The 13,005-nt window shown below is 35.6% G+C and overlaps 1 protein-coding gene and 1 pseudogene across 1 annotated transcript; one reads left to right on the top strand and one right to left on the bottom strand.

The window, feature by feature from the left end:
- Nucleotides 1–4,155: 4,155 nt before the first annotated feature.
- Nucleotides 4,156–8,424, bottom strand: LOC125810777 (receptor-like protein Cf-9 homolog; annotated as a pseudogene).
- Nucleotides 8,425–10,657: 2,233 nt separating this feature from the next.
- On the top strand, nucleotides 10,658–11,820 carry LOC125810609 (uncharacterized). Its single transcript, XM_049490083.1, has 3 exons — nucleotides 10,658–10,970; nucleotides 11,243–11,475; nucleotides 11,542–11,820. Exons 1-3 carry the CDS (start codon nucleotides 10,673–10,675, stop codon nucleotides 11,818–11,820), a joined length of 810 nt encoding a protein of 269 aa, XP_049346040.1. The 5' UTR covers nucleotides 10,658–10,672.
- The last annotated feature ends 1,185 nt before the right edge of the window (nucleotides 11,821–13,005 follow it).

Consider the following 13,005-nt stretch of genomic DNA (forward strand, 5'->3'; position numbering starts at 1 on the left):
CTTAAGGTAAGCAATTGAAGGCTTTCTATTATTCAACAATTCATAAGGAATCTTCTTCATCATAGACCTGATAAGGCATCTATTTGTAACATAGCATGTTGTGTTGACAGTTTCTGCCCAGAAGTTCATAGCAAGCCCTGAGTCAATCAGCATAGTCCTTGCAATATCAACCAATGTCCTATTCTTCCTTTCAACCACTCTGTTTTGCTGAGGAGTTCTTGGTGCAAAGAAATTGTGATTGATTCCATTTTCAGCACAAAAACTTTGAATTTGAGAATTTTCAAACTCTGTGCCATGATCAGACCTTATACTAGCAATCTTGGAGTTGACCTTCAGTTGAATAGCTTTGGCAAAGGTAACCAGAATTCTAGCAATCTCATCTTTTTTCCGTAGAAACATATTCCAGGTGTACACACCTGGAGAAGTCATCAACAACCATAAGAATATACTTCTTACATGTTCTGCTTTGAATTCTGACAGGTCCACATAGATCCATGTGGAGAAGCTCCAAAGGTCTGGTTGTGCTCACTCCCTTCTTAGCCTTAAATGATGATCGTGTTTGTTTCCCTCTTGCACAGACATCACAAACTTTATCATTTGAAAATTTCAGCTTTGGTAATCTGCGGACCAGGTCCCCTGAAACAAGATTGTTTAGTAACGAGGAATTTACATGACCTAGTCATCGATGCCAAAGATTTGCATCGTTAGCTTGAGCACTCAGGCATGAAAGGTTGTCCCCTTCAATAGAATCAAGATCAACAGTGTACATATTCTTGACTCTTTTTGCAAACACAATTTTCTTAGTTGCACAGTTTGTAACAACACACCTATCAGACATGAATTTGACTTCATTTCCCTTGTCGCAAATTTGAGATACACTTAAGAGATTGAACTTCAGACCATCCACATAGTGTACACTGTCTATGAGTGATCTGATGTTCTTCCTATCTTCCCAATACCAAAGATAAAACCTTTCTTTCCACCGCCAAATGACGCACCATCACATTGGTGTGCTTCCAAAGAGAGGAAGTTTAGAGTGTTTCCAGTCATATGCCTTGAGCATCTACTATCCATGTACCAGCACTGACATCTCCCTCTCTTTTGCACAAAAATCACTTATTAGACTTAGGAACCCACTTCAGATGGAGTTCCCAAAAACTGTCAAAAGGCTTAATGAGAAACCTTCATATCCATGGGGGTAAAGTATTCTTGCAAAAATGGTAGCCAGGACCAGGTACCCTTTTCTTTTTCTCAACAACTTTTCTTGACTTAAGAAACTTCTCTTGACTTTGTTTTACTCTCATCAACTTCTCACACTTCTCTTTCAGATGACCATTTTTGCCACAGTGGGTACACAGAAGGTTGTCTGAGACTGACACGTATTTACTATGTGGATTGTAGGGAGGCTCTATCTGTCTACAATCTAGCCCCTTCCTGCTACTGAACTATTGGCTTGCTAAGTTAGTGAGGATCTTAGAAGAGTCAGTCCACTTGAGAGAGTGGTTCAGTTCTTCTTTGATCTTACTTAAGTCCTTCGTTAGTTGAGAATTTCTTTCTAGAGAGGCAGTTAACTTAGACTCAGAGGCCTTAAGTTTCTCTTCTAGTTCAACCTCAAAGTTATTGATTTTTTGCTTCCCACCCTTAGAGGTACCAGGTCCCTCATTGGGTTCCAGACTCTCAGTCTCAAGGATACCTATCCTGACACTCAGTTCAAACATTTGAGAGTTAAGAGCTGAGTTTTCATCCTCACACAGACTCAACATTTTTTTTGTCGTCAGGTTTTCAGAGGTTAGTTCATCAACAGAGTCAATCAATAGAGCAGCAAGTTTTCTCAATCTATTAATAGGAAGAGTATCGAGATCATTTTTGAGATCAAGAAGAGTTACCTCATTTAGATCCTCTTCATCGTCAAATTTTGCCATTAGAGAAAAAATGGAGTTGTAGACCGTCTCATCATCTTCTACAGCCATCATTGAGACATCCTCCAGACTGTCTATCTCTTCTTCAGACTCACTTGATGCGTTAGCCCACACTACCAGAGCTTTCATCACCAGTTGATCAGCATGAACTTTCCTCTTGGCATAGTATGAGACATAGTCCCTTCTGCGAGGTCTGAAATCCTGAGTTTCCTGCTTCTGACTAGGGAAATCCCACATAAAGTGACCAGGTTTTCCACATTTGTGACAAAGATCATATGCATTTGCAGCTCTGTTAGTCGAAGCTTTCTTTTGAAAACCTCCATGCTTCTTGATGATCTTCTGAAACCTTCTTGTGACATAGGCCATTTCATCCTCCTCTTCAGTCACATCATTTTGAGAAGTTTTCAAAGCGATGGATTTCTCCTTCTTTCCTTCCTTCATGGTTGTTCCCTGTTGCTTGATGAGTTCATAGGTTGGAAGATTGACAATCAGTTCATCCATGGCAAGTGTCTTCAAACCTTTTGCTTTAGTTATAGCATTCACATTGCGTTCCCAAGACTTGGGAAGCACTTTGAGAATCTTTTGAACTTGTTTGCTCAAAGGAATAGGTTCACCAAGACATCTCAGCTCGTTGGTTATAGCAGTGAATCTTCAGTTCATTTCGAAGATGGTTTCACCTTTCTTCATATAGAAATTCTCGTACTGAGTCATAAGCATATCAACCTTCGACTCCTTCACTTGTGTAGTTCCCTCATGAGCAGTTTGAAGACAGTCCCATATCTCTTTGGCCGTCTCACAGGTTGAGATTCGATTATATTCGTCTGATCTGATTCCACATACTAGAATCTTTTTTGCCTTATAGTTCTTCTCTATCTTCTTCCTATCTGCTTCATTGTACTCTTTTATGGTTTTGACAACTATTGTAGTGAGCTCTCCATCTTTCACTTCCTTCGTAGGAATGTATGATCCGTCAAGAATCACGTCCCACAACTCAGTGTCTTCAGCACTGATGTAATCATGCATACGATTCTTCCACCACTCGTAGTAATGTCCATTAAAGTTGGGTGGTCTGGTAGATGACTGACCTTCTTCCATATTGGGTGAAGTTGTCATTCCTTCAGGATCTTTTCTTTTCTTGGTGCTAACCAAACTAAAAAGTCAAGCTCTGATACCACTTGTTGGAATGTATGCGTCCACTAGTCTAGATAGGACTAGGTCCTTAGCACAGTTACAATAACAGAAAGTAAACTGAATGCTGAAAGTAAAGACTGCACACACAACTTTACATGGAAACCTCCTTGCTCAAGGGAGTAAAACCACGACTGGTCTCACAGGAATTTTCAAACTGCTTTTACTAGTCTTCTCAAGCAAAAGTAAAAACCAGTTTACAAAATGAGATTAACCCACGAATCTCCACACTAAGCAATACCTCATATCACATAGACGAGCCTTAGCAGATACAACACTGCCCACTATACTAATCCTAATAGTTAATATAGACTTTGATGTAAGACACTAAGTTACTCACAACTTAAGTTCTTACAATGATTCACACAAGCTTGAAACGTTTCTAACAAAGCGAAAAGTTTCCTACAATATAAGCACGATTACAAGCAAACAAAGTAACATCTGGTACAGGAAGCACTTGAAGCAATCAATCAGGTCCCTGCTGTTTGAAGCTTGAAATATCTCACTTTGAATGAATGAATAATTTGTTGTTTGTGTTTTGGAATATATTAGTCATGAAGAGTTATTATCCATTGTACAAACAACCTCGTCGCTTCTGATTGGTGAAGTACACTGCGACTTCACCAACTTTCTAACACAGACAGCTTTTACAGTTTTACAACATATGACACTGGACAAGCATACTATGCAGAGGACAAGGTCCCTGCACTTGTGAGGAGATCATCAAAATATCTGGGAGCATTAGCACTTATCAGTTTAGGTATTGATATTACTTAATGTAATTAAGAAAAAGGCAAGATAACTTCATAAATTCATTAACCGAACTTTGCGGTCGAATATGTAATAAACGAAAACTCTACTTTTATTCATATGGTAATGAAAACTAGAGAAACATCACCAACATAATAACTTTTATTAGCATCACCAACCAGCATATTAGACTTGAATCCTGCAATTTTCAAAAATGAAGAATCTGATTAAGTTAAGAGCTTAAGGATGAAAGAGGTAGAACATATACATTGATTATTTTTTTAAAATCTTCTGATGATCAAGTTAAACACCTGGAGATTACATAGTATTTTCTTTTCTTGTACTTTTGCACTCTCGTAAAAATGTTGTGCTCTAATTCTTCATCCATCCTCGAAAACCAAGTTGGATATTGGGTTGCCAGCATTATGTATATTAAGGAAACTACAACAACTAGACCACAACCGTAACACATGGGAACTGCCTACCAACTGATCATTGTTGAATCTTCGCCTTCTCTTTGATCTAGCTCAACTGGAGTTGTCCTTTGTAATACCCTATCATCACCACCACAATCTTTTGGAAGTGGAAATCCACGTAATCCATCATTTCCTTGGTATGAACTCCTCTCAAATGTATCAAATTGTTTTTCTTTGGGGATGCATCCAACAAGATGATTGTGAGAAAGATTTAAGACTGCAAGAAATGTGAGGGATGCAAGTTGTTGTGGAATTCCTCCTCCGATTTTGTTAGATGAGAGATCCAACGATTCAAGTATAGATAAATGTTGTAGTGATGCTAGTATATGACATTCTAAGAGATTATGAGATAAGTTTAATGTATGAAGTCCAACGAGATCTCCAATAATACTTGGAATATAACTGATGTTTGTGTAATCAAGACACAACTTCCGATGCAAGTGTTTACGATCGTACAATAGTTTAGTAACCCAACCAAGGGTTGGGACTTTCGATGCAAGTGTCTACGATCGTACAATAGTTTAGTAACCTAACCAAGGGTTGGGATCATTCCCAAGGGAGTGGTTTTGAGAATAACAGAAAAATAAAATTTAGTTCTAACTAGTCGTAGCTAAAGACACTAACAATTAAAAACATTGTAAATTAAAGGGGGCACAAGAGTGTCAATTAACAATGGGGGGTTTTGTCACAAGTAAGTAAAAGCAGCAAAATAAACAAGGATTTCTAAGAAATGAAAGGGGATCCTTGGGATGTGACGGGAATATGGGTTAAGCTAGACTATTGGGTACATGCTTTCGATAGAAGATTCATAGAATAATTATGACTAGGCTAAACTTTAAGGGGGATAAGCTCTTTCCCGAGACACTTACTCCGTTTCAAATGTGTTCCTCTCGGACACTCACTTGCCGCATGAAGACCAACCCACGCCTTAACCCACTCACTCTCTCGAGCTGAGTGTGTGGGAATGAGACTAGGATTCACTCTCTCGAGATGAACCTCATGTCGACCCACTCCCACCGGCCATCAATTAAGTAGTTTTAGTTTTACGACCTCTCTCTCTCGCAAGCCGAAAACACATAAATAAACTTGTATTTGCAACTACAAATTCATTAAATTCATCCACAACTACTAAATGAAATCATAATTAAACTACGATTAAACTATCAACAATCAAGACCCAACAATTATCCTAACCCATATTCGCTAAATCACACCCCAATAATTGGGGATTTTTAGCCACACATGTATAAGAGATAGAAATTTATACCAAATTGAGCTCGCATTCAACTGGGTATGAAGATTTAAGTCTTGATACAGGCCAAAATTGAAGAATCCAAGAGACCCAAATCCAAATCTTGAAGATGAAACCCTTTGGATCTTCAAGTCTTCAAAACCTCTCAAACATAGAGCAAAAATATCAAAAAGTATTATTCTATATGAAAATTATAATAATTGTTCGACTCTTAAAACTACAACTCTAACTAGTATTTATAGTTTTCACATATTTGTGATGCAACGGATCATTCGGCGTCGTTAGTCAAAATCGTCGATCAACTCAGTGATTCGCCCTTTGGTGTAGTTCATCGCCGTCTTGCACCAGCCTTCAGCATCGTCATGCTCTAGGTCATTGGGCGACATGGTACTACTTCGTGGAACTTCTCGGTGATGCGCCGACTGCTCCCTTTTTCTGCCGACTTGATCCTTTCCTTCAGGGAACAAAAGGTGAAGTAAGACCCTATGGCAACTCGCCAAGTGGACTCGGCGATCCTCAGGCCTTCATTTCTTCGTTCTTTTCAGCCTTTTCGTTCCTTTTTGCGACATAGTGTCCATGCTTTCCTTCAAACTTCAAATACCTGAAACTTAAGGGTTTTCATCAGATATTGAGATAAAATAAGCATTTAAGGACACAATTTCTATTAAAATATAGCACTAAATGAGTCCAATTTGTGGACTCATCAATAACCTTCAAATCTATTATTAGAGAGATTGATGATTATGTTTTTAGGAAAAACTCGAACGGAATCAAGATCCCGTCCCTTTGCTTTAATAGCGATCACATACTCATAAATAGAAAAATGATCTCCTAAATACCCTGGGTATCTCGAAGGAGACTCATACATAGTAAATGTATCTCATACATACCCTGGGGTTCTAGGAGGAGACTCATAAATAGTAAATGTATCTCCTACATACCCTGGGGTTCTCACGTTCGGATCATTTATCCTCATGGCTTGGAAATTCTCAAAAAGACTCGCTGGTAAATTCCCACTAAACCCATTGGATGAGACATCTAGAATTTGAAGTTCGGCAAACAAGTTTTTGTTCTTTGAAACTTTGATGTGACCATGCAACTGATTTGATTTCAAGCTTACAATTTTCAAATTTGGTAGAGTTCCTAACCAATTTGGAAATGTATTATTCAACTCATTGTTACCTATATCAAGAACTTCCAAATACTTGCAATTGATCAAAGATCGTGGGACTTTCCCCTCTAGCTTATTCCCATGCAATTTAATGACGCTGAGTTGGTTTCCAATACTAAAAGTAGTTTTAGTTGTCCCACTAAGATTATTGTTTCTCAAATCCAAAACTCCAACTGCTCTCATCTCACCCAGACGTGGGATCATTCCCTTCAAATTATTATTTCCAAGATCTAGACCTGCTAGTGTTTTCAGATTGCAGATGGTTGAAGAAATCTGTCCACTGAGATTATTCAGCGAAAGGAGAAGAACTTCTAGGCTCTGCTGGTTTAGGAATGATTTTGGAATAGGACCTTCCAGCTGATTTTGTTTTAGAGTAACGTAAGACAATGTTTTGGACTTGAACTCCTGATTTTTTCCACTGAAATTGTTATTACTCAAGTCTAAATTAGTTAGTGAAGAAAGGGTGAATATCCAGGATGGTATAGTCCCATTCAAGTGGTTTGATGACAAGATGAGCCATTGTAGGTTTTGCAGTCCACTTACGTTGGATGGAATTGGACCAGCTAGGAAATTGGACGAAAAATCTAAGATTACAAGTTGCGTCCAGCTTCTGTTAAAGGATAAGCACTCAAGTTGGCCATCGAAGTTGTTATTTCGAAGTGATAACTCCCAGAGCTTTCCAAATCTCAAGAAATGGGAAATCGGTCCTTCAAGATTGTTATTACAAAGGATCAAAGTCTCTATGTGGGTGAGATTCGATAGAGGTTTAGGAATGGGACCTGAGAGATTAGAAAAACTCATGTCCAAGGCATACAGTGAAGTTAAATAGCCAAATGATTCAGGTATCTCACCAGTAAAATTCATATGACTGAGCCGTAAATTGATGAGTGATACACTACTATTCCATTTTGTCATAGGAAACCTAACACTGAGCTAGGGATTGTATGTTAAATCAAGAGATACTAAGTCAGAAAGGTGGAAAACTCCTTCGGGCAATACCCCACGTAATTGTGTGTATGGAAGCCTTAGAGTTGTTAAATAAGAAGAGAAATTTAGAGGAATGGTGGAAGAGATATTCACAAAGTCAAGTTGAAGATCTCTTAACTGGGTTAGGTTCCTAAGGAGCAGTTCAAAAATCTGAGGTCCGAATCTAAGACCATATGGATAATAACTCCGAATATTAAGAACACGTAATTTAGAGAGGTGGGAGATTTCATAAGGGATTAGACCGGTAGAACTTGAATACGACAAATCAAGATGCGTCAAGTTAGAAAATCCACCAAATTTAGGTGAAATATTGGATGCAGAGAAATCATTACCAGAAAAACCAAGCCTTTTGAGATTGGAGAGTTGAAAGAGGCTACTATTGAAATGAAACTTGCCTTGAAGTTGGCTACAAGTGAGGTTGATCTCAATCACTTGCCGTGTCGTCCCATCACAATAAACTCCATCCCATGAGCAACAATTTGTGCTTTTGTTCCATGAAAGTGTTTTTGGATGTGAAAAGTCACAAACAGCAGAAGCATTAGGATTTATTATAAACATGTGCTTGAATCGTAGAAGGAAAAGAGCTTGATCTTCGGGGCACAAAAAAGGTAAGGATGCGGAGAAATAAAGTTGACAGAGGAAGGGATATAGCATAAAAGATGCAAGTTTTACATAACCCATTTCTACACTAAAATAACCAATTAATAAGTTGGTAGAGAAGAAATCAAGAAATCTTTGCTTTGTTCGTCTATTCAAAGAGTTTGATGAGTATGTATATATATATATATATATATTAAGCAAAGAAATTTACCATACATATTTAATTGTCTCTTTGGAGTTATCAATTCCAGGAAGGTCACCTAATCATTTTCAGCCAATTTTAGAGTTGTCTATTATATATTCACATTCAATGTGTCACACAATATGTAAAGACTATTAATATTTCTCAAGTCAATGAATGCTGGAAATTATATATAGTTCATATTAGTCCTAACACTTGTAATAACACATGTATTAGTCAAAGATGTAACATGAAAAGTCTTTGTTTTGGCTCTCTTAACAACCAAAACAAAGACAGTTTATCATATAACACATGACAATTTCTCTTTTTCAAAGATGTAACATGAAATGGCAAATTTAATTTTTAACAACAAATTGGGACAAATAAAAGTATTATTTGGCTAATTAAAATATGTTGGGCATATTTGTCTATTTTGTGTTCCCCGCATCTCTGGGAATTAATTTGTATCCAGGGAATACTGTAAGTCAAGAAAATAATAAACCTGAATAAATATAATCTTGACTCATTTTAATCAGGTAAAAGAATCCTGCATATGGGTTTTTCGCAGAGAATGAAGCACTGCATAAAGAAAGCGGCAGCCGCAGCAGATAAACGTTGATCAATTTTTGAGTTTAGTAAATTATTTGTGTTTTTCATGTCATGCAAAGCGCGGATAAATTCACTAGTTATGTGTACTAATGAATTATAAAATGATCAATTAAAAAAGGATGTGTCTAATATTGAAAAAACTTATGATGTTTGAGGTACAACCAACAATAGATATATGAGGGCACAATTTGCTTTTGACAAGTGTATTTGTGGGTCCCTTTCTTTGTCACACTTTTTGTCTCAGTCTTCCATTTTCTCAAATTTTAGTTTGTTCTTCATTTACATTTTTTTATTTTATTTCTGCACCTTTTTTTTACCAACATTCCTATAGATCTTTTTTTTTTTTTTAAGTCCTAACTCTCAGTGCAAAAAAAAAGTATTGATATTACTATTAATTTTTGTAACATCGGAAAAAATTGAATCTTTAAAATTTTCATTTCATATCTTAAAACATCAAGTATAAAGAAAATTCAAAGAGAAAATTTCGAACAAGAAACACAAAATTAATATTAGCAATAATATATTATCGTATTGATGCCAAGCAAATAAAGAATTTAACAAATATAAAATGAATAAAAGATAATTGGGTGCTTAATATTATTAACATATTATTATAAATATTAAGTATTCAGATATATTAAGTGGTTATAAAATAAACAAAAAATAAATTTAATAATTAAGAATTGAGTAATTAAGATTGAAACCCAAAAAATAAATTATGACCAAAATTTAAGCAATTAAAATTAGATTGTATATTTAAGTGTAATAACTAAAGTCGGTTGAATTTTAGTAGTTTAATTAGTTGACTATATAAATTTATACTTTGTTGATGTGAGTTCAATTTATTTTTTAGTTTCACTATCATTAACTTCTTCAAACTCATCCAAAAATAGAATTTAAATTTTATATATTATTTTAATTTATTCTCCGCCCATTTATTTTTAAACCCAAAGTTTCTCAATGAATTAAAATTAAAATTAAGTTAAGAGTTAAAGAAGCTGAAAAAAGAAGACTGCGTGATGAGAAAGAAAAAGTAAGAGAAAATATTAAAATTGAAGAAGGGAAAAAGTAGGAAATTGAAATAAGTAAATAGTAGCCAGTGGATCCCAGAATATACAAATGGCAGCCAAAGATGCCCTCATACAACTTACAATAAGTGTGCGTTGTACAAAATAAAAAATTTCGTCTAATATTGATCAAACTTTTCTCATTTTTTTGGCTTTTCACTGGCCTTCATGAGATGTCACCTCAGCATTTAGGTTAATATTTTTTTAAAATATATAATTAAAAAAATTATTTAAAATTAATTTTTTCACTTCTATTAGACGAAAAAAGTACATGGAATTTTGTACAATATTATCATGCATCCACCTCATGATTGTGGACTTAGCAATGAGGTCATTTATGTCCGAAAAAGTTAAGGTCAAAGGACATTTTTGGCCCAAAAAGTAAATGGAGTGCAATATAACACACATCATGTTTTCTATATAACTTCCTACCTTATAACATTATATTATCCTTCCCAATTCCCTAAGAAAAATGGAGTCGTGGAAAGACCTGAAGGGGAAAGTAGTGATGGTTACAGGGGCGTCGTCTGGAATTGGGCGAGAGTTGTGTCTCGACTTGGCCAAAGCCGGTTGCAGCATCATCGCTGCTGCTCGTCGTATTGACATGTTGAAATCTCTCTGCAACCACATTAATTCAGAGGGTCTCCAGCGAGCATTCGCCCTCGAGCTTGATGTCATGTCCAATGGTGCTACCATTGAGGTCGCTGTACAAATAGCTTGGAATGCCTTTGGACGTATCGATACCTTGATTAACAACGCTGGCATTAGAGGTATGGTTGCATATAATTGTAATCTCTCAAAAAAGATAAATTAAGCTTCATATAACATCAATGATTACACACGTCAACACAGTAACAATATCCAGTGGCGTAGCCACATGGTGGTAAATTGGACACCCTTCATCGGAAAGAGAAAATATTACCATATATATATAAGTAAAATGATACACGAAATAATTAAATGCATAAGTTGTTGTTTCTGTACACCCTTTGTGAAATTTCTGACTCCGTCACTGATAATATCATATAATATATTTATATAGGTAGTGTGAGCTTTTCACTAGAATTGTCAGAGAAGGAGTGGGAACATACCTTTAACACGAATCTCAGAGGGGCATGGTTGGTGTCAAAATACGTCTGTAGACGCATGCGCGATGCTAAACAGGGCGGAGGATCTGTTATTAATATCTCTTCAGTTTCTGGTCTGAATCGGGTACTATTGCCCGGGTCTATTGCTTACGCTTCTTCAAAGATGGCTCTGGACATGTTCACTAGGGTACGTTATGAGCTAGGCATTGACGTTTTATCAAATTTTCCATTTAATTTCTTCGAATTATTGCAGATGATGGCACTTGAAATGGGAGTAAACAATATTAGAGTGAACTCAATAGCACCAGCAATTTTCAGATCTGAGATAACAGAGAGTCTTATTCAAAAGGAATCGTACAAACCAGTTGTTTCGAGAATTGTTCCTTTGAGAGATTTTGGAACGACAAATCCAGCTATAACATCAGTCGTAAGGTATTTAAACCTTGATTCATCAAAATATGTATCGGGCAATATTTTCATTGTTGATAGCGGATGTAGCTTAACCGGTGTCCCCATTTTCTCATCACTCTAGAACAGAGAGACCGATTCACGATTTAAGTTTGATGTGTTAAGGATTTTGTTGGCACGTTATATAGTGTAGACCTAAACGTTTTGTTACCTTCCTATGCTTTGGTTACTTGATATATCCTTCGATGCATTATGCTTTCTCTGTCCCAATGTTTGTGATACTTTATGTTCTTTGAGAGTTAAACAAATGAAGTTTGATGGAAAATTTGTGTATGGAATCTTCTATTTTTTTAAATGAAATTTATATATTTGTAAACTACGTAAAAGTATTATAAGTCACAATAATTGACAGTTCAAAATAATTAAAAGATATATGAAAAATTTACGGTCAAAGATAGACTTGTTTGAATCTCGAAATTGGAAAAGTGTCACATAAATTGGGATGGAGGGACTAATAATTATTTGTTCCAACTGTATGTTCTTCTTTACAAACCAGAAATGTGTAAAACACTTTGCTAACTTTGTTATTTTAAAATCGGACAATTGAAGATTGCACCTAGGGGTGTTCGTGGTTCGGTTTGGATCGGTTATTGGTTAAAATCAAAATCAAACCAATCTAGTCGGTTTTTTGAATTTCTAAAATCAAACCATACGAAAAAAATAACCGTCAGTTTGATTATTGATGATTTGGTTCAGTTTTTCTGGTTTTTTTAGTTTGAAAGTAATAAATTTTTGTGGACATACGTATCTTGATTGACACAAACACTTAGTACATGAACGATCCACTGAAAAGCTATTGTTGGTTCAATTAAACAATTAAACAATACTGAAGTTATCATTACACGAACAAAGTGATTCAATTAAGAGAAGGTGTAACTGTCTTACGGAAGACATGGTAGGTAAAGACTAAAGTAATAAATTTTGATAGACTTGGACTTATGATTGTAATAGATGGACTAAAATTTACATGTTGGCTTGAGAAAATGGTAAAGTTAAAACTTAAGTTACTTAAAATTTAACAAAATATTTATATTTTATTTATGAATAATATATAGATAATTATAAAATTTATATATCTAATTATTTATCGGTTCGGTTTGGTTATTTTTTAGTAAAACCAAAATCAAACCAAATAGTATCGATTTTTCAAAATGTAAAATCAAACCTAATCAAATCAAATATCGAGTTTTTTAATCGGTTTGATTCGAATTGCGGTTCGATTTATTTTTTTAACCATAACCATGAACAA

Source organism: Solanum verrucosum, unplaced genomic scaffold (genome assembly GCF_900185275.1).
Source record: "Solanum verrucosum unplaced genomic scaffold, falcon-dt-bn FXZP01000057.1, whole genome shotgun sequence".
Lineage (NCBI taxonomy): Eukaryota > Viridiplantae > Streptophyta > Magnoliopsida > Solanales > Solanaceae > Solanum > Solanum verrucosum.